The sequence below is a fragment of the Chanodichthys erythropterus genome, chromosome 3 (assembly GCF_024489055.1).
Source record: "Chanodichthys erythropterus isolate Z2021 chromosome 3, ASM2448905v1, whole genome shotgun sequence".
In the NCBI taxonomy this organism is placed as follows: domain Eukaryota; kingdom Metazoa; phylum Chordata; class Actinopteri; order Cypriniformes; family Xenocyprididae; genus Chanodichthys; species Chanodichthys erythropterus.
Window position 1 is genome coordinate 43,096,781 of NC_090223.1, and position 27,761 is coordinate 43,124,541.

Genomic DNA, 27,761 nt, shown 5'->3' on the forward strand with positions numbered 1-27,761 from the left:
GTATGATGAACATAAAAGATCTGCACACCACTCTCTAAATTGAATTTAAAAAGGAATGGAAAGGGGGGGAAAAAATCTAATAAGATGCTAAAACATTTTCAACAGAGGATTTATTTAATCTTTATATGGAACAATTTACATTTTATACAAAAATCATTAGAAAACAGATTAAAGTGGCATTGGGGGAATTAGAGCTCATTGGCTGATGAGGACACAGGTCAGTTTATTACTGACGTTGACATTTGTATATATTCAACATCAAAACATGCCCAGGTGACAATCATGCAGAAAAATGATCTCAAGATCCTTTAGAGCTCCAAGAATTCAGGCAGTATCTCCAAATGCGTATAATGTTTGCTTGCACATGTGCACTTATTTGGACACACTGGCTAACATTGTGTATTGTAAATATTTGGTAATGACATTCATAAGCCCTGGACCTCGAATATTTCAAAAGAACCCTGGATGTCACATTACACATTTGACCTATCCTGGTTCAACTGCCAGACCATGTGACCTGTTTATTCAGACTGTAATCCACAGGGGATGTCTTTGAGAACATTCCCTGTTTGCTGCATCCATTTACTAAAGATTAAGATGTTTTTACTGCGATATATTATGCTTTTCCTCTTTGCAAAGGACATGGCCCTAAAAATAGGAACCTACCTAAAACGAGGCTCTGTCACGTCACAAGCAATCATCCACTGCTGGTATTGAGAATAAATCAAAGAGACAGGGCCTTGAACTTCCTTCATTCATTAAGAATTAAACCAAATGTTCTGGAAACAAGATTGTGACTGACTGCCACTTGAAAGCACAGTCATCACAGGCTAGTTCCTTCTCAATACATTAACACCTTCCTCAGTCATATTTACTACTGAGGCTACTTAAGTGTTTGGAACTTAAAATAATAAAAAAATCTTAAAATGAAATCAGGCCAAACAAAGACACTACGGGTAATTCAAAGCCAAAAAGAAAGGTTCAGTCTTCCACATTGCCAAACTGTTTAACCATAATGTGGCATGGGATTAATTAAAAGAGAGTATTGTAAAGCATGTGCACTTACAGATGCAGTAATTCAGAATAAAACTAAAAACAACCCTCTAAGCCTGTTAAACTGTTTAAACAGTAATTGTAACCAGGTCATGTTGTTAACACCTCATATATATTGTTATTACAGGACAAAAATTCACATCTCGGTGCCACTGAGCCATAGATGTTGATGATTGGTAAGGGACTCCACAAAAGCAGACACTGCACAGTTGTGTGGTGATGCAGCAGGTGGCACAAGCCAGTTTGCTTTCAATGACATTTGAAAAAGACACAAATGCACAAACACAAAAGTGTTTGTCAAAGTTCAGGCTAGCAAACACATCAGAACCACCCACATGAAAGCAAAAGTTTTCTAAGATTTCTATTCTTGGCACAAGTACATGCAAAGCTAAGAGACGTGACACCTGCAGCTTGGGTTTCATATTTTGGTCTGATTAAGGACAAAACCTGGCATTAAAAAAAAAAAGGAAATCAAAGAAAAAAATCACGAGGTTTAAAAAAGCCACAAGGGTGGGGGAAGGAAAACATCTATACGCAACAACAGACAGAATAAGGCTACAGCTAGGCTTGCTTTAAAATGATCTCTCTTTTAATCCCTTTCTCTAACGGGTCACACATGCCCATAGCAGCACCAGAGGAGGAAACCCCTCTCCGCAATGTCACTCAGTCAGTTCCATCTTCCCGCCCAGGGCGCGACTGGCAGCGGCTCAGTCTGTTTCCAGGATTAATGGAGGCTGCTCGTTTTCTTCGTCCAGGTGCAGGGCGTTCATGTCGTCCTCCAAACCAGCACCCCCTACTGCCCCCTGATCCTCAGTGTAACCTGAGACGATGAAAGCAATCCCGGGCCATTTTAAAATTTAGACTCTTTGTTCCCTCCTCCTTTTATGTGAGTGAAAATGACAGCTTCTTACCTTTGGCAACAGCAGCACTGTAGGTCTGCGCCACAAGTGGCCGGTCGTGAGCTGTCTGTTCAAGAATTTCATTCGCTGGCTCTGCACTTCCATCTAACCTAAAGGAGAAAACACATTTACATAGGGAGTAATTCACATGACATGCCAATCAGTCTCAATATAAAACTATTTTTAATACAATTCAATTACGAGACTAATTGGTAATTGGAATATTTGCAATATCTGCCAAAAAAGAAAACAGCAGCAGCAACAACAACAAAAAACTAAATTTAAACTAAACTAAAATGAGCTTATTTATGTTTATAATTTTAAACTACAAATGTATTGTTGGACAAAAATTTAATAACTGGTCTCCTTTTCAAAACAGACTTGACTAGGCATGATGCATTAAGTCTTGAGTGTCAAGCAATTCCTGTTTTCACTGGGAGTGAAATAACTTTCGAAATGACAAAATAACAGCCAATCAGAAAAATGTGACTTTTAATATTCAGCTATGGAGTGGGATTATGGACCAATGAGATTTTAGTGCGGGCAGGATTACCCAGCACAATGCATCAATAACGGTTAGTCTTGCTGTAGGTTCTCAGTGAACTGTACAGGATGCTGTATAACCAACAAACAGCAAGTCATGGCCAAAAAAATATACATAAAAATATATCTATACACCCACTACGATTCAAAATTTGAGTAGGATTTTTTTTTTTCTGAAAAAGAAATTAACACTTATTTCACCAAGGACACATTAAATTGTGACAGAAAAGACATGTAGGTAACACTTTACAATAAGATTCATTAGTTAACATGAACTAATAATGAACTGCACTTCTACAGCATTTATTAATCTTTGTTAATGTTAATTTCAACATTTCCTAATACATCATTAAAATCTTGTGAACTAACATGAACAACTGTATTTTCATTAACTAACGTTAACAAAGATTAGTAAATACAGTAACAAATGTATTGCTCATGGTTAGTTCATGTTAATTAATACATTAACTAACGTTTAACTAATGAACCTTATTGTAAGGTTTAAATCACAGGAATAAATTTCATTTTAAAATATATTCAAATAGAAAACAGTTGTTTTAAATTGTAATAATATTTCGCAATATTATGCTGACCCCAAACTTTTTGAACTGTAGTGTATATTTAGACTAATGGTCTGATCAAAATTGGATCTCACTTATGCTGTTTCATTAGTGTGCACTCTCCTCCTTCCTGTGGGTCCAGATTGTACAGGTAAAGATAGCCATCAGCGGCAGCCACCAGCAGGCGTGGAATCTTCTGGATTCTAGAAACCAATCGCAAGCAAGATAACATATCAGAGACACATCTACCCTGATAGCAACCACAGTCTGAAAGCATATTTAGATCATATTAAACACTCAGGTCCGGCGTGCCATTTCAGAAAGTTTTTCTCACATGGCAAGAGCGCAGATGTTCTTGTGACCTGAAAAGGGCAGTCTGACTGTAGCAAACGCCCTTCCTTGAGTGAACATCTCTGTTACGTGTGCAGGCAGATATGTTGTGGAGGCCATCAATACTTTCCCAAAGTATCCCGTCCAAGTAGTGGGCTCCTCCTGAGGCCTACGATGGAAAAACATGAGTCTGAAAATGATAATATAGTTGCAAAATAAAACTGAAATAGAAAGCTGTGTCTATGTTATGGCTTGCAGATCTGTTATCAGAAGGTGGCTTGCTCATGTTCTAACCGAATTTTATCAGTATAAAGTAAAATGTATGTAATTTTGTGTTTGAGATGTGAGAAGGTGGTCTGAAAAACCACTTATTTCAGTGGGCAACATTACACTGACTTCTCTCTCTGGGTCTCCAGCTTAAAAATATGAACCGTCTCTGTGTTGCTTGAGGCAGACAGATAGAGTCCCTCCATACTGAAGGCGAGGGAACAGATGCTCACACATCTGTTGAGGGATAATTACAGTAAATGCATTAATTTTCATTATGTGTGCTTATTATAATTCCTGGCTGTATGAATAAACACAAAACAGATAGAATCTACAATAATTTAGTTATCTACCTCTTTACTCCCCTCCTGAACTCAAAGAGCTTTTGGCCCTCTGGAATGCAGAACACACGGATCACGGTGCCCTAAAATCAACAAAAAGCGGGTCTGAAAGAATTCTTTGTGAAAGGTTACTATAAACTGAATCTACTCGAAATACATTATTCCACACCTTTAAATCCTGAAGGTTTGTTTTAAATGGAATATTTAAAATTGACTATATGCAAGCACTACTATTCAAAATTTAGTGGTTGGTGAGATTTCTTTTTCAAATAAATATTTAGCAAAGAAGAATAAAATTAATCAAAAGTGAGAGTAAAGTAGGGTGACCATATTTTGATTACCGAAAACCAGGTCACTCGGCCTGGCAATGAGACACTCAAATGATACTCGAAATTTACTCAAAGATGCCTTATAATTTCAATACATTTGAAGTAGGCCTATGGCTTCTCTATATGGATAGTATTTTGTAATATAACAATTTTCTATCTATAACCAAAGGCACAAATTCAGATAGGCTTCTCAGAGGTTACTTTGTTATTATGACAAGTTTCAAAAATAACGAATGAAATAATGTCTCTTCTGTATTAGAAAAAATAATAAATAACAAAAAAAAAAATACCTCTGGTATATTAGTAATCCAAATTTAACAAAAAATAGCTCTCACAAACTTAGAAAAACTAACTAACAAAAAATATCTATATTTTTAGTTTTCTTCTTCCTCGTTTTCCTCTTCATCCTGTTTTTCTTCCTCATCCTCCTTGTTTGCCCATCTATATTTTGCTGTAGAGCTGATCTTTCCCAGCAGTTTTTTGTTACTTAACAAATAAGCCTGAAAGTTATAAAGAAATGTATATAGGCCTATCAGCTGTTACATCGCAAGGTGCAAAGGAAGAGCACAACGAGCTGAACTCATTGTAGACGATAGCTGAAGGTTGCTCTGCTGCTACACAAAGTATCTGTTATTCAGTTACAGATGACTGCACAAATCGTGCATACTAATGAAAACATATAAACTGTTACTTAGAAGTAAACAACTGTAGTTTAGGCATAAGTCAGCCGCGACGCTGAGAATATAGTTACCTTCATGGAATAATCCACTAATGTCTTTATACACAAAGTGAACTAATATTCGCAGTTGCACGTGCATTATTAATATATGAATATTAACTCCTTAATATTCATGTATGCTCCGCCTTCGGTAACTGAAATTCTCGTAACACCGGTCAATTTAATGGCCCAATGAAAAACAAAGAAAACCAGGACATTTTCATAACTTTATAAAAAACAACCAGGATGGCCAGGACAGGACGTGAAAACAGGACATGTCCTGGGAAAACAGGATGTTTGGTAACCCTACAGTAAAGACATTTATAATGTTACAAAAGCTGCACAACTGTTCTCAACATTGACAATAAGAAATGTTTCAAATCATCATATTAGAATGATTTCTGAAGGATCATGTGACACTGAAGACTGGAGTAATGATGCTGAAAATTCAGCTTTGACATCACAGGAATAAATTACATTTTTAAATATATTCAAATAGATTTTTAATATAGCTTTTTTTTAGTTATTATAAATTGTAATAATATTTTGCAATCTTACTGTTTTGACTGTATATTTAAATCAAATAAATGTAGCCTTTAAGAACACTGAAGTTTCTTGAAACACTAACCGGTTGTTTGGACACATCATCAATAGCTATGTTTCCATCAAAAATTGCAAATTTAACTTGTGCGCAAAATTGGAAGATTTGTGAATAAAGCAGCATTTCCATCCCATGTGTTCAAGAGAGCAAAAAAAAAAGTCACTTCCTAGGAAACTGGTGCAAATTATCTGTAATAAAAATGGAAGTTGCTGCAATCGGCGAAGTCACTGTGGCTCTTTTTTCCACCATCATAAATGACTTGCGTCTCAGAGCTCGCAGGAGAAACAATAAACGCTGTCATGTTCTCTAGCGTTCAGATGCTGCCGTTTGGGAACACAATCGTGTGAGACACCTCTGGCAGGGAATTAAACCAAATAATTCTGATGACAGACTTTGGCTCAGGCATTTCAGAATGACCAAAACAACATTTGAGATGCTGTGCAATGAAATTGTTCCACTGGTTAGTCCAGTTATCCAATCACATCCACAGTTGAAGCAGAGTCACTTGAGTTTTTTTGTTGCGCATCGAAGAATTTACTTGGTAAATGTGTTTCCATCATAGTTTACGAGCATGTCTTCTTATTGAATAAAAAAAATGTATCTGCCCCAATTGAGCGCACAAGTGTTCTCACCACAGATTTAAATAAAAACATATTTGGGCTGATTTATAAGCCTTTTTAACTAGTGAGGACCAGTAAAATGTCCACACTACTGTTATTTGACTATATAAGTCGCAAGTATAACCAAACCTGTAAACACACACACACAAACACAAAACTCTACCTTCTCAGAGGCTGTGGCCAATTTAGTGCCGCTTGCATCAAACGCCAGTGCTGCTAGTGGGCTATCATGGGCAGGTATCATGTTGGCTGCCCTCTGGGGAGGAATATCACACACACATTGACCAATCCTGTTTAACCCAATCCCCTAAAACCATAATTATTGCGAAACTTTAAAACTAAGCAGCACTTACCAGGTTGACCGTATCAAAAACTTGTACCTCCCCAATTGTTGCACTTCCCGGATAGGCCAAGTAGCAGTTGTCATTACTGATTGACAGGGCACATAGTCCTAGAATTGTTTAGTGGAATATTAATAATCACAAATTAAAAATCAGTATGGCTGCTACTACTACTAATTCTAACAAAAACAAGGCTATTACTATCTGTTCACTACATCATTTGCAACAGTTTTCAGTTCCCCAAATATAAATAGAGCACCAAAACATTATGAAAGAAGAACCTGCTGCATGTACTTCCACATAAGACGTCTGGTAAAAACAACAAGCATGTACCAATGGCAAGCAATGTTACCCACCGGAAGGATTCGGAGGGGTCTCTCGAATGGTATGTAGTACTTTCATATCCCTAATGTTGTGGATATAGAGCGACTCCTCTAAACACACTATCAATCTCTGAGGAAATAAAGCAGGTTAGCAACATTCTTAGACGGTCTGATCACGCTTAGTAAAATAAACACAATACAGGAAGAGGACGTCTGCTGACTCACCTGTCTGTTTAGTTTTACAGCCAGTATAGTGTTTGAGTAGCTGTAGTTGCATATCTCCGTCCCTTTCTTGAAGTGACAGACCTTCAGCTTCCTAGGTGCCTTAAGGCTGACAATAGCGACAAGGCTGCTGGAGAACAATCTCTCCACGATGCACACATCTTCTGTGTCAGCTGAGGACAAATACACCAGAATATAAAATGTCTCGTCTGCTAGACTCATGCAAGCATTTATAATAGACTAAAGCAGTGGTTCACAACCTTTTCGACTTGAAGGTTTCCCTTTGTCGATCACATTATTCGGTATTTCTGCTTTAATTAACTTGCTTGCTCAAATTATTTGTATTAACAGAAACTGGCAGTATTGATGTATTAATTAACCACGATTCATTTTGTGATTGCAGAATTTTTAAGAACTGTATGTTCTTGAACACAAACCATATGATTTCAGATGCTGTTTTAGAATTGAAGTTTCAATTATCTTATTATATTAATAATAATTTAAGTTATCCTGCACCCCTTGAAGAGTTATAGAGGCCCTCAGTGAAAAAAACATTACAAAAACAGGGGCGCAGCAAATATTATAACTAACAAATCCCTGCATGTTTTGAAATGCCGACATCCAGGTCCATTACTTTTTAAATATTAAACAATAACAGACAGGAAGACAGGCTTTATTCTGAATTTAGTAGGGCTGTCAAACGATTAATCGCATACAAAATAAAAGTTTGAGTTTGCCATATATATATATATATATATATGGGTGTATTGTGTGTAATTATTATGTATATATAAATACAAACACATCCATGTATATATTTGAGAAATATTTACAAGTATATGTATTTATTTATATTTTTATAAAATTTATATATATATATAAAAACATAAATTGTACATAAAGAACATATTTCTATTTATATATACATATTATTTACACACATTACTCACATATATTATGCAAACTCAAACTTTTATTTTGTATGCGATTAATCGTGATTAATCGTTTGACAGCCCTAGAATTTAGTCAATTCATGATCGTTGACAGGCATGCAAACCATTCAGCTGTGATTATATTGACAACAACATTGACTCCTTTTATAAAATGATTATTGCATAATAAAAATAGCAAGAAAAACAAATTTTTTATTTAAAATGTTATTTTATTAAGCAAATTAATGAAGTGCTATTATTATGGAATAAGATATATATGATCCCTGACATCGAAATTAAGGTTAATAGTTGGATAATCTTTCAGCACAGCTGGAAAGTTGCATTGCCCAATCAGCATTGAGGACTAGTACTATCCATTTTAATCATTTCCAAGGACTCTCACTTTTCAAATAGTTTCTATGCCCCTGATTATCTCTGACCTCCAGAGAGAGCAGAAAGACATTATCATCCCTTTCAAACAACTGGTATCATGCCAGAAGTATGAGCAGCCATGTTGACATTCATTAACACAAAAATAACTTACTACATTCATAGATCTGTTCCAATTTGTCTACTGATGACAAGGAGAAAAACTTGTACCCAGACTTGGTACCAACAGCTAGGGATCTGGAAAGTAAAGAGGCAACAATAATTAAATGCTACAGTAAGTGATTAAAACACAAATCCACTTTTTTATGGTCTACTGGTTTGCTTAATGACTAAAATAGGTTGTTTATGCCATGGTGAAATGTGTTAAAAGGGTGTTTTGCAATCCTAGTGATGCAATGCTTGAATTTAAAAAGGCATTAAACTATTTTGGAGTCATCTTCTATATGTTCTGTTGAAATGTAGCAGCTGTTATTGCTTATAAAACACTGTCAGTGTTGTCAGTGAGGTGAGCCAGCGGTTACACCAGTGGACTTCGACTAAATTGACAGCTGATTTACTGCTTACTTGATTTAGAAAGTTAAACAAAAGGCGTTTATAAAACATAAAAACGTATTTAACTATCTATCACACATCCAAAGCTTAGTTTGAAGGCACAAGGGTGTTGTTAACATTTGAGCTAGTTTAGCTGTCGTCCTACTTTGTTAAACGCAGCTTATTTAACACATGCTAAATAAGACATCCAGGCAAACGTTGTTTTACATTGCGCATTTGATATTTCACACAGTTAGGCTGACTGAAAGCTTTGCAGAAGTACAAATACATCATTTTCTCGTTAGCATGGACGCTAGCGCTAGACGTCTCGTGCGTCAATTTGTCTGATGTTATTTTACATGAGCAGAATTGAGGACCGATCTAACAAAACAAAGCTGTATTGATACATCACATGAAACTGTCGGGGACCACCTTATTCTAACAGACGGAGGGCAATAACAGCAGTCGGTGTTTTAGCTGGTTAGCACGCTTTGTCATCCTATCTGCTCTGCACTGCACGCGAGCGATGAGACGCGACATGGCTAACGCGCTCCCATTATACTGGACGAAGCTTCGCGCGACTGCAGTGCACATTATTCGTTGATTATACAGACAGCATTGTGCTGTTGTGTTGTCGTGTAGATAGGCTGTTAGGCCAGCAGCAGCAGTGTGATTGTTTTCTTACGTGTTATCCTGATTAAAGTTGGCGAAGAGCAGCTGGCTGCAGCCGGCCTCTCCGCTCTGACTGGCCAGGTTCATGGGCTCGACAACATTTACAGATAAAGCCGAAGTGAAAAGGGCTCAGATGTGGACTAGATCAGTGAAATCTGGGGTCGTCTCGCACTGCCATAAGTTCCACCCTCTTGTTCCAATGAATGTTGTTGTTTTTCTCCAGCCACTGTTGCACCTTTTCGTGCGCATGCGCAGTGGCTGCTGCACGCACCAGCTCCGTTCTAATTAAAGGGAAAGGCGCTCTATCCCCCCAAAAAAGTTTTGTGAATTTAGAATTTAGAATTTATTTTTATTTTTTTTTATTTTTTTTGTCATTACATTGTTTAGAGCATAAAAAAATGGAAAAAATAAAATGATCGAAAAATTATATCTTATTAATATGTTATTATGCTATGTCCTCTGTATGGACATCAGGACTTTTATTTAATAAAAATAAAGTTAATGAATATAAAGACATGAATAGACTTGAAAAGGCAAAAACAGTGATTTTTTTAAATCACCAATCAGTTTTTAGGTTTCAGGGTTTTTTATACCAAACTTTGCATAAAGATGATTCTCAACTATGTTATGAAAGATATAACAATGATTTGATAGACATTTTGCTTTATGCATATGTGTGTAAAATGGCCATAAATGTTTTTTTCCCCCCCATTATGTATCTATACACACTGTATGTAATTTGCATATTAATGTGTTCTTGGAGCAACATGTGATGAAAATAGAAATGTAGGGTAGAGCGGGGCACAAAGTAACACTTTTTGACCTTCTCAGTTTGTGTAAATTCACTTGGAGTTCAGACAGAGTATTTATTTTTTCCACATTAATTTCACACATGTCCAGTACAATTATGTGGTTTTGTTTCATTAATACAGTGTATACTTTTTTTCTTGATTTACCCCAAAAGATTGGAAGTGAAATGTGACAACATGCCCCATAGGTGGGGCACATGACCATATGACAGCTTAAAAAATGTTATCTGATCTAATAAAAAAAATATATACAAGACAAACTAAAATATTTTGTCAATAAAATACTATTATTAACCTTTTCATATACAATAACGACATTTTTAATAATAATAAACTAATTTTTGCATTTGACAACAAACACAGCTAAACAGCATAGTTCAAAACATAATAATAATTAATAATTTCTGAACATTGACTCTTCATTCACCTTTTTCTCATGATTTCTCAATAGAATTCATAAAAGTAAAGAATAGAATAGCATAATTCCAATAGCAACTGTGATTTAAACCTGGCTCGTGTCTTCTGCTGGTTAGATCAGCATTAAAGAACTGTTAAATAACAGATATAAGATTAAAATAATATCAGATTTGTCTAATTTTAAATAAACACAAAAAAATAGAGATGGAAAATTAACTTAAGTAAGAAATGTACTTTTGCTATGGTTAAATAAATATTTAGTGATATCTTCCAAAGATTTTTTAATTTTGGCTAAATTTTTTCTCGATATAATGTTGATATGGCAACTAGTAAATACACTAAGTTTCGTCATGATGGCATGTGTGGAAAGTTTTAAACCTGTGTGTGTTACAAGTAGCTTCGCATTACTTTGTGCCCCGGAGTAATAATTGGCAAGATTTTTATAATATCATCTAATAGTTCATAGGAACATTATATATAATTTCTTTCCCTATATTCACTTGTTGTGTCTCCCAAAATGCCTGATAAACATGCTTTAAGTCCTGGTGTCCTCTACAGTGGGCATGTGAAATCAATGTCCTATTTCATAACAAAGTCATATTTTGATTTAAAACCCTATAACATTTTCCTGAGATGTTGATTATCATATTTCCATAAGGTTGTTAAATTTTATCACTAAATTAATGTCAGCCATATTTAAAGACCAAGGAGAGTGAGTACTTATGGTGAAACCTCTGAACATTTGGTATCTCTGAATGTGCTCTTTACAGGACATCCAGAGTAAAAATGGGACATGTCTCAGAGAAATTCACTAAAATATAATGTCCTCTACAGAGGACAAAACTCCATAGCTGGGACTATAAGTCAGGCTATAGCTCACTAAAGTGGAAATTAACAGCAATTCCAACGGTTTCATCAACTGTGTGTTCTTCAGCAGAACTTGTTGAAAGGTCAGTTACATTTTTAGCTCTTTTCAGCTCCTAGTTGAGAATATATACGATAATTAACAATATAAATGACCTAAATTATCAATATAATTAAAAAATGCTGAACATAGCTGTTTAACACAATCTGCTATATGCCATCTGCCCTCTCATTGATAAGTAAAATGCCTTTTAGTATAATTAAAAAAAAAAAAAAAAAGTCCCCCTTATAGGTGGTACATGTGTCTTTACTGTGAAATCTTTAATGATTTTTATAAAGTAAATGTAGAATAACTTTTATATTGTTATTAATATTTTAAGAAGCATTTACTGGACTAAAGAAGCTTAGGTTTACCTGATTATCCATACATAATTATTAAGAAAAGTCATGTTAAAATTCAAGTAAATATGGCACATTAGACTTTTGAGGAACATGTAAGCCTATTTGTATTACTATATCATCAAAAACTATAGAGCATATAGATAGATAGATAGATAGATAGATAGATAGATAGATAGATAGATAGATAGATAGATAGATAGATAGATAGATAGATAGATAGATAGATAGATAGATAGATAGATAGATAGATAGATTCTACAATTCTACAATAATTATATAGTTGCGTCCCAAATGACGCACTATACACTTATGCACTATGTAATTATGCATGTAGTGCATGAATTGTATAAGGTTATTTTGTCATTTATCAATGGAGTCTGATACCCTCTCCTCCTCGGCTACGTAACTAAAGCCGTGACACTTGAGTGCATGAAGTGTCCAACATTCCACTCTTCGTTTTTTTCCGTTAATCTAGTGCATCATCCGGGTACTTAAAGTGTACTATTCTTTTTGGAATTTTCAGTGTGAACACACTAATTGCACTTTTTATACTTAAAAACAAGTGGTTGGAGTCATTGTAATTACAGTGTTTTGACATGATTAACACTAGTGATGAGTTGATACAATTTCCGGTCCTTGCACATTATTTCCGACCACGAGGAGAGGACAGTGTTCAAATATATATATAGGTGTATGTCTTGATTTGTAGTTGTTTTAACTTATTTTAAAGCTAAAACAAGTTTTGTCTCATTTGTCAACACTCAAGCCATCTTGAGTCCTTGGAAGTTTGCTAAGGCCCCCTTGTTGAGGACCCGACTGTGTCTCATCTATCGTGATCTCCTCAATCATGATGGATGAGAGACGCAGCCTACATTGAAATGTGGCTAACACAGTATTTAACCAGTAGATGGCTTCGTGCGCTTTGTCTCAGAGATGTCAGAATTCTAGTGTTAAAGGGACAGTTCACCCAAAAATGAAAATTCTGTCATCATTTACTCCCTCTCAAACCGGTATGAATTTCTTTGTTCTGCTGAACACAAAGGAAGATATTTGGGAGAATGTCAGTAACCAAACACATTTTGCCCCCCATTGACTACCATAGTATTTATTTTTCCTACTTGTTGAGGGTGATTAAATGATGACAGAATTTTCATTTTTGGGTGAACTATCCCTTTAACTAGCTCACTGTCAGTATACCGGGAGAGAAAATACGCTGTAGTTGGAGAACGGGGGCAAATATAACAGGGGGCAATTGTAACATCTCACATTACACCAATCAGAAACGAGACAGAACCATGAAACTCATTTTGCATGTGCTCTATGGAGATCCCTCTCTGCATGCCAAAGGACAAGCTTCTAAATCATACTTGTTAAAGTATGTGTATGTGTTTTTGAGGTATATAAAACAGTATTTTCCTCATACTGTCTTAACCATTAATGTCTGTGAATTTAAATCTGTCTTGTTTTGATGACCATTCTGTTGTCTAACATTTGATATCTTTGATATCATTAGCTTCGTTTCAAGCTAGCAGGGTAACCTGTCACGGGGTGTAACACTGCATTACAGTTGCCCCAGACACCATCAAAATAGTGTCCAGCTCAGTAAGGACATCAAAATAGGTAGATAGATTCCAATAATTTAAAGGAACACTCCACTTTTTTTGAAAATAGGCTCATTTTCCAACTCCCCTAGAGTTAAAAAGTTGAGTTTTACCGTTTTCGAATCCATTCAGCCGATCTCCGGTTCTGGCGGTACCACTTTTAGCATAGCTTAGCATAGTTCATTGAATCTGATTAGACCGTTAGCATCGTGCTTAAAAATGACCAAAGAGTTTTGATATTTTTCCTATTTAAAACTTGACTCTTCTGTAGTTAAATCTTGTACTAAGACCGACAGAAAATGAAAAGTTGCGATTTTCTAGGCTGATATGGCTAGGAACTATACTCTCATTCAGGCGTAATAATCAAGGAACTTTGCTGCCGTATCATGGCTGCAGCAGCGCAATGATATTACGCAGCGTCACTCACAAACGTCTCCATGGTTGCAAGGCACGTTCCCTGTGCAAGCAGGGGCTCACGGGCGCTGCGTAATATCATTGCACTGCTGCAGCCATGGAGTTCCTTGATTATTACGCCTGAATGAGAGTATAGTTCCTAGCCATATCAGCCTAGAAAATCACAACTTTTCATTTTCCGTCGGTCTTAGTTCACGATTTAACTACAGAAGAGTCAAGTTTTAAATAGGAAAAATATCAAAACTTTTTGGTCATTTTTGAGCGAGATGCTAACGGTCTAATCAGATTCAATGAACTATGCTAAGCTATGCTAAAAGTGGTACCGCCAGAACCAGAGATCGGCTGAATGGATTCGAAAACGGTAAAACTCAACTGTTTAACTCTAGGGGAGTTGGAAAATGAGCCTATTTTCAAAAATAGTGGAGTGTTCCTTTAAGAAAAGTGTTTTTGCCTCTCAATCTGGGGATCCATTTTACTGAGTAGGCTCTCTGTTCACAGCATGCCTAGGTTCAGACCAAGGAAAACAGCAAGGGGAGTTGATTAATTGTTCTGGATAATATGGATGTCATGGAATAATATTGAATAGTTTTAACTATATCTATATTCTTTGGAGTTTATTGTGGTCATTGGTATTTATATGAAGGTATTACTTGTGTTGTTACAATTGCCTCTGCATGTGGGGGCAAATGTAACATTTGACTTATAATGTTTCAGTCAATATAGTGACTCTAACATTGCTTGTAAAACATTTAGTGACTGTTAACAAGTATAACACAGATACAAATTACAGACATAAAAATTGTATCCAAATATTTTCAAAAGTTTTTGAGTAATTATGACATGACCAAAATTTGTTGCCCCCGGTCTCCCCCTACTCAGGTTAAAAAAACAAACAAAAAAAAAACAAAAAAAACTTTGACCTTTGTAAAAGTGGTTTTCAATGTCATATAAATAATGACCAGTTTTACAACAGAACAAAAATTGAGTTTAAAAAGGAACTTTCAAGATCCAAATGAGATTCCACGACATGATTCCATGATCATTATCCCTAGCTATTATTTTCCCATAGGCTATGTTTTTGGAAAACCAGTTATTTAGACTGGTTAGAAAGAAACGAAGAAACGAAGGGTTCACAAAACAGTTTAAGCTCAGTTAGTTTCTAAAGCTACACGACCAGCGATGGGAAAACATGATGCCTGCCTCGAAGCCTTTTTGAAGTTTACTTGGAAGGAAGCAAAGGGGCGGGGAGGGGATTCTGCGCGCACGGCGGCATTCCTGACAGCGAGAGTGGTCGCGAGACGCCGTTTACGAATATTCCAAAAATCCACTCTGTCACTGTTTTCGGGCCGCTTCTCTCAGTTCGGCTCACGCGCGCCTTCTGAGCAACGCAAGTCTTCTCGTGCCTTGTAGAGGCAGCATACCGCTTCCTTCCAAGTTTCAGACACTGAAACATCCGGAGTTTGGTTGTCGCTGGTACTGGAAGTAGTCAGTCTGTCTACCCAGGAGCAAGTTACGCAGCGAACATGTACAAATATGTACAGTATGGATTTTAGGAGGACGAAGTTCGGCAGGTAAATTGCATCTAAGCAGAGCATTTCTAACATTGTTTTCTTAATATTGCTGGGAAATATATATATATTTTTAATAATATAACTATTTATGCTTTCTCCTATGTTAATAATAGAAAAGCATAATTGAAATGGAAATGAAAGCTGATAATAAGAGTAGGCTATATCAGTATAAAACAATATGAAGCGTGAGACGGATTAGTGCAAACATGTTTGAAGAAGCCATCGTGTGGGAAAAATCTTGAGGTTCTGTCAACTTCTACTTTCATTTTATTTCTGCACTGCTTCAACTTTGCTTGCACTTTTTGTTAGGATTTCCTGCAGACCATCACACACACAACGAGTTGAAACAGACTGCAGTGTTTGTTTTAAACTATAAGCCTAGCTTTAAACATCATTTGTTCATTCATTCATCATATTGTTTGTGTTGTGATAAAACATTTCTTCAGTTTTAGATAGGCCTACATGTAGTGTCTATGCATATAGGCTAGAAAGATTATATGGAAATTCAAGTTTGAAAGTAGTTTATGGAATTTCCTGTGGTAAAAAAAGTGTTTTCCTGTGCATTAACATTAAATGAACATACATTCAGCTGAAAATGATAATTCACTTTCCTCGTATATCAGTACGTTTGTGACATGTCCAATGTTTTTAACAATAAACCCTCTTATGTGGCATTTAATAATTCTGTTTACCCATAAATTTTCATGTCACATGGTTTTCTCGGAATAGTGTTCCAGAACATTATTATTATGACATTTTGTCACATGTTTTTTTTTTTTTTTTTTCTCAGTAGGACTAAAGATATTTTAAAAGTGTTAATAGTTTTGAGTGATGACAAATTTAGGCCACATATCTGGCAAACATAAACAGGCTTTGTGTTTGCCTATTGAGATCTTTGCCCCCATGAGGTTGTTGACTAGTGGGATTACATGCAAATGCTATTTTTGTTCCCTCTTTAATTTCATGTGAGTTATTTCAGTTAAGCATCTCAATGCTCAATATATGTGTATAAGAACATCACAATACCCACTTGATTTCATGCACCCACAACAGACAATTTTATATAATGGGCAAAAATTATATCATTTATCAATTTAAACTGATGAATTTAGGTAAAACACTGTTACCATACCTAGATGCAGTGTTTCCTCTTAATTCCAGATAACTCTCAGGTGAGTAATAACAAACCTAACCTGTCAGCACCTGATCACTTTCATTTAATCTCCACAGTCTTCTCAGAAAGGTCAGAAACAGGGTCAATCTCGTCTCATAAAGTATAGTACAATTAATCACACTGTGTGTATTTTTGTCCCTTGTGACTGTTTGGTTTGGATCCTCCTTGTTTTAGGGACAAGAGACTTGCACTGTCGCTATCTGTGTGCATATTTGGTTTTTGGAAGGGATATTTGGGCCTCTGTCATATGCGATTAGCACACAGTCACTCGGTGAATTGTCTGTGCTCATAGAAGAACTGGCCTTCATGAAGCTGGAGAGAATGAAAAGATACTAAGCAACTTTATAGTGACTGAAATATTTGATCACTTGCATGTAAATATTGCAAACAACTATTTTTAACATTGTAAAGTGTTTTTCAATGAGTTAATATTGCAGTATGGTAGAGCATTATGCAACAAAATACACTTGCTGTGCGGTTTGGAAAAATAAGAACTCGAGGTCAGCCTTAAAATGCAATGTTTGATGTCACAACTAATACTGTATGTAGGGCCACATTAGGCATGAGCAGACATCCTGGCTTAAACCCAAGACCAGCACTCTGTATCATGTTGCTGTAGAGGCTCTGTAAAGTGTAAACATCCAAATCTCTGAATGTTTTCTCTAGTGAAGGGCCACTGACGAGTCTCACCATCCTTCATCCTCATGGTGTGGCATTATAATAGCATCAACACTGAATTATTCCTGTGTTCTTACATTCCTGCTGACAGTGGATCACAAAAGTCGGAGAATTTGAAATATTGCTTATTAATTTCACACCATAACATGATGTCTTCGTTTCTTTTTATTTCCAAGTTTGAATCTCTAATCGTGCATCATTTACAGTTTCATAAGGGGCAGAAATCAAATTTAAAAACATTTATAGAAAAGTAAATGTATGTGTCTAAAGTGGCAAACTGACATTGCTACAATGAGGCTGAGCTGAGCTGAGCTTCCCGGTTTGCCTCCAGATGCCATCATATAAAAGCAATTCCTTTTATAAAGGCCAAGCAGAGACACACCGGGTGCTGAACCCTGGAGCGACGCCAAACATTCATTTAATGAACTCATGCATGATAATGAACAGGATGCCCTGTAGTGCTCTGACATCTGAGTAAATATTTTCCCTGAATATAGTAAAAAATGGCAAAGCAGTGATAGGAATAGTGGCACTAAATATATCCAATAATTCTGGTGCTTAAATTCTGCATGAACTAACATCTCTGGTGCATTCGGGCATTATAATTGAATGTATGATTGTGAATGCGGTTTCTACATCACACCTAGATTACTCTCAAATATTTACATTCAAATAATTGAAAAGAAATCAGAATATGAAAGGATGTTTCGTAACAGAAAGGACCCTTTAAGTCAGCCTGTATGTTTTAGTGGCAGAACTATCTTTGAAAAGATTACAGCTGAAGACAATAAATGTGGTCACTGCTAGAAATAATATGCTATAATTAAGACATATAATCAAGAAGCAAAGTAAGATGGTTTCCAGAGCTCGCTGAGCTCGCCTCATTTATTCTGGTTAGCAGTCTAGCCCACTTCCCTGTGTCCTCATGCACATTAATTAAATCACACAGATAAAGAGTGTTTGGGGGGAAATAAAAAAGAAAATCCCAAGCCTCAGGTTGGCATGGAGACTATGACATCATCACCTAATACATCAGCGGCTCAATGTAAGTGGCATAAAAGACCTCATTCCGAACAGGATTAGCTTCGTCGTTAGGTAGTTACAGATGCTAGGCAACCATGCAATAGAAGAAAATTCTAAAAATGTGATCTGAATGCATATTAAATCTTTGAGGTGCCACAAAGAGGGTTACCTAATGCTCTTGAACCTGAACATTATGTGCTCTTTATCTTTAATGTGTTTCATATAGTCCAAACCATTCTCTGAAATCAAAAGGAGTTGAAGCTGTAATACTTGGCTGCTTTTTCTGTGCCATCAGTTCTGGTAAACAAGATGTGTAAGAAATTTGAGGGTTTTTGGTCAATAAGGTGTTTTGTTTTTAAGGAAAGTGATATTTTTATTAAGCAAGGTTGCATTAAATTAATCAAAAGTGACATTTATGATGTTACAAAATATTTCTATTTCAAATAAATGCAGTTATTTTTACCTTTAAACTCATCAAAGAAATTCCACAAAAATATGAATCAGCACAATAATAAGAATGTTACTTGAATGTTAATGTTTCTTGAGCATCAAATCATCATATTAGAATGATTTCTGAAGGACCATGTGACACTAATAATTCAGCTTTGTCATCAAAAGAATAAAATACATTTTAAATATATTAAAATAGAAAACAGTTTAAATTGTAATAATATCTCAGAGTAATATAATTTTACTGTATTTTCTAAATAAATGTAGACTTAGTGAGCATAAGAGACTTTAAAAATATTAAAGAATCTTACCAACCCCACATTTTTAAATGTTAGGGTACATAAATATAGATATTATTCTTAGAATTTTATACATTTTTACTAGGATGACATCTCATATACATGGCTTCAAATGAATGCATCTGATTTTAAATGGAAAGAGAAAAATCTGAGACCCTCAGTTTCAAAATTTAAGCACTTCAAATTCACGAAAATATCTTTTTTAGGTTTATGAACAACCGAGTCCCATCTAGCAAGAGATACCAGCCAACTGAATATGAGCATGCAGCCAACTGTGCCACGCATGGAGTAAGTGGAAATCTACTTCTTATCTCACACAGAGCAGGACAAAACAAAACATAGGAGAAACCTGAATGAGATCACAAACTGGATGGGTTGGTCAACATTTAGCATAAAGACCTGTGGTTCTGTGTATTATATTGGCAGAAGGAGAGGGTGTTGTCTAGAGGGAAAGTTTTGATGCCATTGTCCTGTGACAGAAGGTTCACCAAGGTCCTTAAAAACCCACAGAGATTGTGTGATGTAATATTGCTTAACAAACAAGCACATTTTATGGATATTCAGGGGGGAAATTATTTAACAAAACCATTAAATCACAGTCATCAGGTCATTGTCTTTTTCATACTGTCATTTGTTTGAGTCAGTTCTCTGTTCAGCCTTGATTCTGGTCTTCGTTTATGCTTGTGTGTTTTATATGGGCATGTTGGGATAACATGTTGTTTGGATAACATCCTGCTCTCTAATCCCTGCCTCTCAGAGCCGCACATCTGGCGCGGCCAGTTCACGAGCTTCAGCATGAGACATTGACCACACACCAAATCCTCTTTGCATCAAGCCATGAAAATTTCCTGTGTATGTTTGTTGACTTTGAAATAATGTGTTTATGTCGGAGATGCTGTAAATGCCTAAAACTGCTGGTTTTGTTTATTACCTTCTTTAAAAAGATGGCTTCTGTAGAAAATCAAAAGGGATCATGAGACATGTAAAGAAGATTTGATCAGACACGCACATTGACAGATGGAAGGAGGGTTGGTCAGAGACCACAAATATTAGAATTTTACATTTACATTTTCCTGATGCAATTACTATAATCCAATTATCAAACCGGACATACATCATGTAGGACGGGAGTTGGCCATTTTAAGTCATTTTGTATTTAAATACTATAACATAGTGTTGTAATAAAGACCAGTTGAGGGCTGAGTCAGAGTCAAGAATGAGTCCACATGCACCTTAATCCATTACCACAAGACCATGAAAATATAGCCTTGGTCTTGGTCATTGAGTCCAAATTCAAGACTATATTTTCATGGTCTTGGTCTTATTCCATGACATGAAAATATGGTCTTGGACTGCTCCTCAAGTCTGAGTATAAGACCGTATTTTTATGGTCTTGGTCCTCAAGACTGAGTTTAAGAGCAGTTTCCTCAAGTCTAAGACCATATTTTCATAGTTTTGGTCTTAGTCTATATGCTACTGAGTCCATGACAAGACCAAGAAAATATGGTCTTGAACTGGTCCTCAAGTCAAAGACTGTATTTTTTATAGTCTTGGTCTTAGTCTGCTGATTCCACAACAAGACCATAAAAATATGACCGTAAAAATATGCTCTTGGTCTTCATATCCAAGTTCAATACCATATTTTTCATGGTCTTGGTCCTCAAGTCTAAGTCTAAGACTGTATTTTCATAGTCTTGGTCTTAGTCTACATGCTTCCGATTACAAAACAAGACCATAAAAATATGACCGTAAACACATGCTCTTGGTCTTCATATCCAAGTTCAGTACCATATTTTTATGGTCTTGGTCCTCAAGTCCAAGTCTAAGAGTAGTTTTTCATTGGTCCTCAAGTCTGAGTCTAAGACCATATTTTCATGATTTTGGCCCTCAAGACTGAGTCTAAGACCATTTCTCCATGGTCTTGGTCTTAGTTTATAGGCTCCTGAGTCCACATCAAGAGCAAAAACATGAAAATATGGTCTTGGACTGGTCCTCAAGCCTGAGTCTAAGACCGTATTTTCATGGCCTTGGCCTTAGTGTGCTCATTCCACAACAAGACCATAAAAATATGACCATAAAAATTATCTTGGTCTTCATATCCAAGTTCAATACCATATTTTCATGGTCTTGGTCCTCAAGTCCAAGTCTAAGACCATATTTTCACAGTCTTGGTCTTAGTCTGCCAATTCCACAACAATGAAAAATTCTCTTGGTCTTCATATCTACGTTCAATACCATATTTTCATGGTCTTGGTCCTCAAGTCCAAGGGAGTAAGACCGTATTTTCATAGTCTTAGTCTACATGCTTCCGATTCCAAAACAAGACCATAAAAATATGACCATAAACATGTGCTCTTGGTCTTCATATCCAAGTCCAACACCATATTTAAATGGTCTTGTTCCACATGCTCCTGAGTCCACAAAAAGACCAAGACCATGAAAATATGATCTTGACTCACCCTTGAGTCAGAATCCAAGTCCATATTTTCATGGTCTTGGGGCCACATTTATAAACATGCGTACACACAGATTTGAACATAGAGTGAGTGTATGCTAAAATCCACACCAACGTTCATATTTATAAAAACGGTCTTTGACGTGGAAAAGTGCTTAGAGCCACATCAGGTTCTAAGATGTACACACTTTAACTTGTCGCAGAGAGTCAGAGTACTGCAGGTATTTGGAAATCTAAGCAATCCTTGCCTCTTGCAATTCTCAAGTAAGGATTTGGCTGTTGACTGGTCCTCTTTTGTTTGTTAATGACATTAATTAGGCGATGTTTACAAGCGGAGAAACCATTCAGCTGTGCACAATTATAAATTTCACACCTGGAAGAGAGGCGTAGGCATGTTTTTTTGTGTGTACGTTTGTTCTCTGAATCACACATATGCACATTTGAAAAATAATCGTAAGATCAAATGTAGGACGGTTTAACATTTTATAAATGAGGCCCTTTGTCTTGTTGTGGACTCGGGAGCATGATGATCAAACTCAGATGAGCTGGTCTTGACTCCAACACTGATATAACACATAAAAAACCCCCTATTAATTAATAACTCAAGAAAATACAAAAAAGACGCATAATGATTCTGTCTTCTGTTCAGTTCTGGATCATTCCCAGTATCATGGGCAGCTCAGTGTTGTACTTCCTCTCTGATGACCAGTGGGAGACCATCTCTGCATGGATGTATGGTACAGGTCTGTCTGGGCTGTTCATCATGTCCACCATGTTCCATACAGTGTCCTGGAAGAAAAGTCATCTCAGGTGAGTCATAACAGAGCATACAGGTATCATTTTAAAAAGCTATGATGGCTGCTGATACATTGTTTTAAACGTTTTCCAAGTTCTATTGTATTTTAGAACAGAAAGGAAAGAACCTGAGATTCCCATATACATTCACATACATTTTAACCTAAAATCTTGATATTGAATAAAAAAGCATGTTATTTGTCAACTTTGTGCTTTTTAAGAGGAGCATGTGCAGTTTGTATAACATGTTTTGTGCCTTAGGGGATTCAATGATTAAACACACATGCTCATTATAAAGTGCCTTTAGATGTGAAACAGATTTTCTCAATTAATTAGGCAAGTTTTCTGTAATTGCAAAAAGAAGATTTTTTCATTTATGCATATTTTATATATATATATATATATATATATATATATATATATATATATATATATATATATATATATATATATATATATATATATATATATATATATATATATATATATATATATATATATGTGTATGTATGTATAATTTTCTTCTCATCTTCAAACCAATGCAATTTCAAAAGTATGACAACAGATGCCATCTGAAATGAAATATTTCGATCAATGAATTTACAGAAAACAAGAGTAGTCAAATGTCTATGGCATGTAGCTTATGTTATAGCTTATGATGACTCTTGGCAGATAAAGTGTGGTTTCATGCTACATTAGCAGCAGCAACGTATACTGCAATGTTGTACAAACTTCTTATATGTCTATGGTTCAATATTTAACCTATGCAAAATGTTGTTTTAGGCTTAAGTATATTTGCATATTCTGTGCCAGGAGGAAGTAGCTGACTTAGCGGAAACATTATGAATGAACTTTGGATCTTCATCAAACCAGGACACCTACGCAGTTACACATGAACCCACATTTGACTCGGCAGATGCATTCACATGGGCCTGTCAGTTCATGTTCACAACTGTCAGTTTCATCAATCTGTGATTCACACATGGAATCGCCCATTTCACGCATATGAAAAGAACAAAAAGAGTCATTAAGCAAGAACAGGACTCAAATCTGTATAAATGGGTTGCAACATGCTTCGCCACAGTCACCTGCATTTGTTTTATATAAAGCAATGTACAAGTGTTTCTTTAATAGTCAAAATAGCTGTATGAATATTTATTCTGGTATACTGAAAACTTTGGGTCAATAAGATTTTTTTTTATACTTTTATTAACATTAAATTGATCAAATGTGAGTCAAGACATTAGGATTTATATTTTAAATAAAAGCTGTTCTTTTATATTTTCTATTCATCAAAGTAAAATATTAAGCAGCACAACTGTTTTCAATATTGATAAGTGTATTTTTAACAGCAAATCATCATATTAGAATGATTTCTGTAGGATCATGTGACACTGAAAACCAACATAATCTTTGGTTAACATGACTTCTTTTAAAAACAAACGACCCCAAACTTTGAAATGGTGATGCAGAAGGATATACAAGCCAGTACAAAGATGTGAGACTGATTTTTATCAGGAATGAGTATTTAAGAAACATTTTCTTATGTCTTGCTATAACAGGAAGGTGGAGCAGCGATTCCACATGTGCGACAGGATGGTGATATATTTCTTTATAGCTGCATCTTATGCACCCTGGTGAGTACGAGATGTGTGTGTCCGCTGGATATACACAGCTTCACAGCGATGAGTGTGTTACCGACACAGGTGTGTTTGTGTTGTGTGCAGGCTGAACCTGAGAGAACTAGGACCCTGGGCTGTCCACATGCGCTGGTTGGTGTGGATCATGGCCTGCGCTGGCTCTGCCTATGTCTTCTTTTTTCATGAGAAGTATGTGTGCATTTATTTGAGAACATACAGTCAAACTAAAAATTATCCAGACAATTTTTTATATTTTTGATATATTTTTACTAATGGGTGCAGTACACTATAGTTCATTTATGTAAGTGAGGATAGCAAAATAAAGTAAACTGTGTCATTTATACCCAAAAATTCTTCATACAGTGGACTACCAGTAAAACTGGTAAAACTTTTGGAACCAAAAATTATTCAGACACTTTGACCTGACCATGTTTTGCTGAAGTGTTATCTGACATCATTAAGATTTAGGTTTTTATGACTCAGTTTAACTCATATTTTATTACCATTTTTTTTTAAACTAAAGTGAATAAACTGTATTAATGAATGAAATGTTCAAGGTGTCTGAATAAATTTTGGTTTGACTGTAGATGATAATCACTCTCAGATGCAATTGTGATAGTTAATAGTTAACATCCAAAATTGTGAAAAATTGTCTGTGATATTTTAAGTTATTTATGCAAGTGAATATTAAGGACCCAGTATCAGAATATATCTTTAAAACAGCTGTGTTATGTTTCAGGAACAAGATACTAGACTTACTGTGCTACACTGCCATGGGAGCTGTTCCTGCAGTTGTTCTTCTGTCAATGGTACGTGTGACTGACACCTATACATGCGTTCATAAATACAGTAATGAAGGCTTTTGAGATCCCCTAAGCAGCTTATTTATATTTTACAACATTTCCATTAGTGTTGTTAACATAAAGTATACTTTGCAATACAAGGAGGTTACTTCATTAGTGTTTTTTAATTGAGTTATTGAATTTGGCTTACTTTTGGCTGTGTCCTAGTAAGGCTGCATATTAAGGCTGCCACATCATCAAGCTTCATCTCAATTTGAAGGAAGCTTTTTATTTTTGCATCAAGTGTATCCTTCATATGCTCCCTTTACCCACAATCCTTTGCACGAAAAACAATTAGCACCCAGAAAATAAATCGAATTTCATTATCTAATGCAAGACCATTTTTTTCCCCACAATTAAATGTAAATATTTTTGACGTAGCCTCGCTCAATTACTAGACTGTCTCATTCTTGCATTTAAAGGATTAGTTCATTTCAGAATTAAATTTTCCTGATAATTTACTCACCCCCATGTCATCCAAGATGTTTATGCCTTACTTTCTTCAGTCGAAAAGAAATGAAGGAAAACATTCCAGGATTTTTCTCCAAGTAGTGGACTTCAGTGGGGATCAATGGGTTGAAGGTCCAAATTACAGTTTCAGTGCAGTTCAAAGCGCTCTACACGATCCCAGACGAGGAATAAGAGTCTTTTCTAGCGAAAGAATCGGTCATGCGCCACACATTATGTAATCATGTTGGAAAGGTCATGCGTGATGTTGGCAAAAGTTCCGCTTTAGTGTGAAAACTGCATCTCATTTTCTCCTCCAACTTCAAAATCGTCCGATATTGTTGTTTTACCTTTTTTTGTAAAGGCTGTTTAGCTTAAGCCGGGCACACATTTAATGACTTGCTAAAACATTACAAGACTGTGCTCAACACACAGCGATTGTTTCCTTCGACTGAAGCAGATTTATATACTCACACATGGAAATTGAACACCGACTGTAATCGCAGACTGAACGCAACTGGCTCTGACTGGACGCTTTTGAGCGCGATCAGTCATAAGTATCAATTTACATTCATAATCGGCCTCACAATCGTTAAGTGTGTCCTCGGCTTTAATCTTTGCACATTTGCTTTGTAGACACTGGATCTTTCGCCTACGTCATGTGTGATCTTTGCAACGTGATTATGTAATGTGTGGCGCATCTCAGAGCAGTGCAAGATGTGGTTAAAAAAGCATTTGTGGTTAAAAAGTATATAATTTTTTATTTTTTTAGAAAATGACCGATCATTTCACTAGATAAGACCCTTATTCCTCGTCTGGGATCGTGTTGAGCCCTTTAAAGCTGCATTAAAACTGCAAATTTGGACCTTCAACCCGTTGAACCCCAGGGTTGACAGGATATCATTTTCATGTTACAAGCCTTGTGCTTCTTCAAAGTTCTTCTTAGAAAGGCAATTTAATACTTTTCAATTATAACTTGTTTTACTACTAACATTTTAATACCATCCCCTGCTGACACACCGGTGCCACGCCATGGATGTGTAGCCGACAAATATGCAGCAAATGCCTACTGCTATTAAGTCAATATGGACCAAAATCTCTGAGGAATGTTTCCAGCACCTTGTTGAATCTATGCCACAAAGAATTAAGGCAGTTATGAAGGCAAAAGGCGGTATAAAAAAATACAGTAGTTAACATTTGAAGTGGATCAAAACATTTCATCAAAGTTGTCCTTCTTCTTAGGACTGCTTAGTTCTTAGGACAACTTTGATGAACTTTTTTGATCCACTTCAAATGTTGACTACTGTAAATATAAATATATATAAATATATATATATATGTTTATTAAAGTTGTAAATGGGCATTCACCCTGTCATCACCCCCCATTAACCACAAAACTCATATTACATAATTTTGCTTTTCAAGGTCACTTAAATTTTGTTTGTTTTTATCACTTTACCATGTTTTGTTCATCAATAGCGGATATTAGAATGGCAACCCTGTTACGCCGATTTCAAATACAGAAAAAATGATACATGAAAATGATTGCATTCTCTTTCTAAGAAGCAGCTTGTAGAAACACAAAGCTTGTAGCATAATGTACATTCAACCCTGTTACATACACTGTATAGTTTATAATATATTTTTTGATCAAAATGTGCATATTTGCTCATAAAATAAAGTTGGAAATGGTTGGAGACAAGTTGAAAAGGTATCGTGATGAAAAAACAAAAAAAATATTTTCAAAATGTGTATTAACATAGTTTACACGTGCAGAGAAACAAATGGCATGTGTTTTGTGGAAAGACCCTTGTGTAATCTATCTGCTGTAGAGTGACCTGTTTAAACTGAACGTATTATTTCAGCCTGACAGAGAGGGTATATTAGAGCTGTCAGTGGGCGGAGTCTTCTACTGCCTGGGAATTGTCTTCTTCAAGAGTGATGGCCTCATCCCATTCGCTCATGCCATCTGGCACGTCTTTGTGGCAGTGGGGGCAGGCATACACTATTACGCCATCTGGAGGTACTTGTATGCAACGGGGACCAGCCAAATCAAAATATCCAGGTGACACATGTAGAAGACCTGAAGTGTTCACACATACAGGGTTTGTTGAGCTAAAAGACAATGTATTTGATCATGAGCTGCCTTTGCATCCCTCTATATTAATCATAGATGGGTATGTTCTAGTACTGTTGGTCTAAAATAGA

The 27,761-nt window shown here is 35.9% G+C and overlaps 2 protein-coding genes across 6 annotated transcripts; one reads left to right on the forward strand and one right to left on the reverse strand.

The window, feature by feature from the left end:
- Positions 1–75: 75 nt before the first annotated feature.
- Positions 76–9,884, reverse strand: wipi2 (WD repeat domain, phosphoinositide interacting 2). 2 transcript variants are annotated; one of them, XM_067382409.1, is made up of 12 exons: positions 9,686–9,884; positions 8,624–8,706; positions 7,151–7,320; positions 6,959–7,055; positions 6,615–6,712; positions 6,425–6,517; positions 4,006–4,076; positions 3,782–3,889; positions 3,390–3,554; positions 3,151–3,258; positions 1,965–2,062; positions 76–1,873 (listed from the first exon to the last, which is right to left on the reverse strand). In XM_067382409.1, exons 1-12 carry the CDS (start codon positions 9,757–9,759, stop codon positions 1,761–1,763), a joined length of 1,278 nt encoding a protein of 425 aa, XP_067238510.1. In that variant the 5' UTR covers positions 9,760–9,884; the 3' UTR covers positions 76–1,760. The 2 variants fall into 2 exon arrangements, with proteins under 2 accessions (XP_067238510.1, XP_067238509.1); XM_067382408.1 differs by having other exon boundaries at positions 3,776–3,889.
- mmd2a (monocyte to macrophage differentiation-associated 2a) lies at positions 8,640–27,752 on the forward strand. Of its 4 annotated transcripts, XM_067382414.1 has the most exons (8): positions 15,739–15,750; positions 19,581–19,662; positions 20,132–20,226; positions 22,479–22,639; positions 24,187–24,261; positions 24,352–24,453; positions 25,004–25,073; positions 27,419–27,752. In XM_067382414.1, the coding sequence occupies exons 3-8, from the start codon at positions 20,212–20,214 to the stop codon at positions 27,620–27,622; spliced, it is 627 nt and encodes a 208-aa protein (XP_067238515.1). In that variant the 5' UTR covers positions 15,739–15,750; positions 19,581–19,662; positions 20,132–20,211; the 3' UTR covers positions 27,623–27,752. The 4 variants fall into 4 exon arrangements, with proteins under 4 accessions (XP_067238514.1, XP_067238513.1, XP_067238516.1 ...); XM_067382413.1 differs by lacking the exons at positions 15,739–15,750; positions 20,132–20,226 and adding an exon at positions 8,640–8,743; XM_067382412.1 differs by lacking the exon at positions 20,132–20,226 and having other exon boundaries at positions 15,468–15,750.
- Positions 27,753–27,761: the final 9 nt, after the last annotated feature.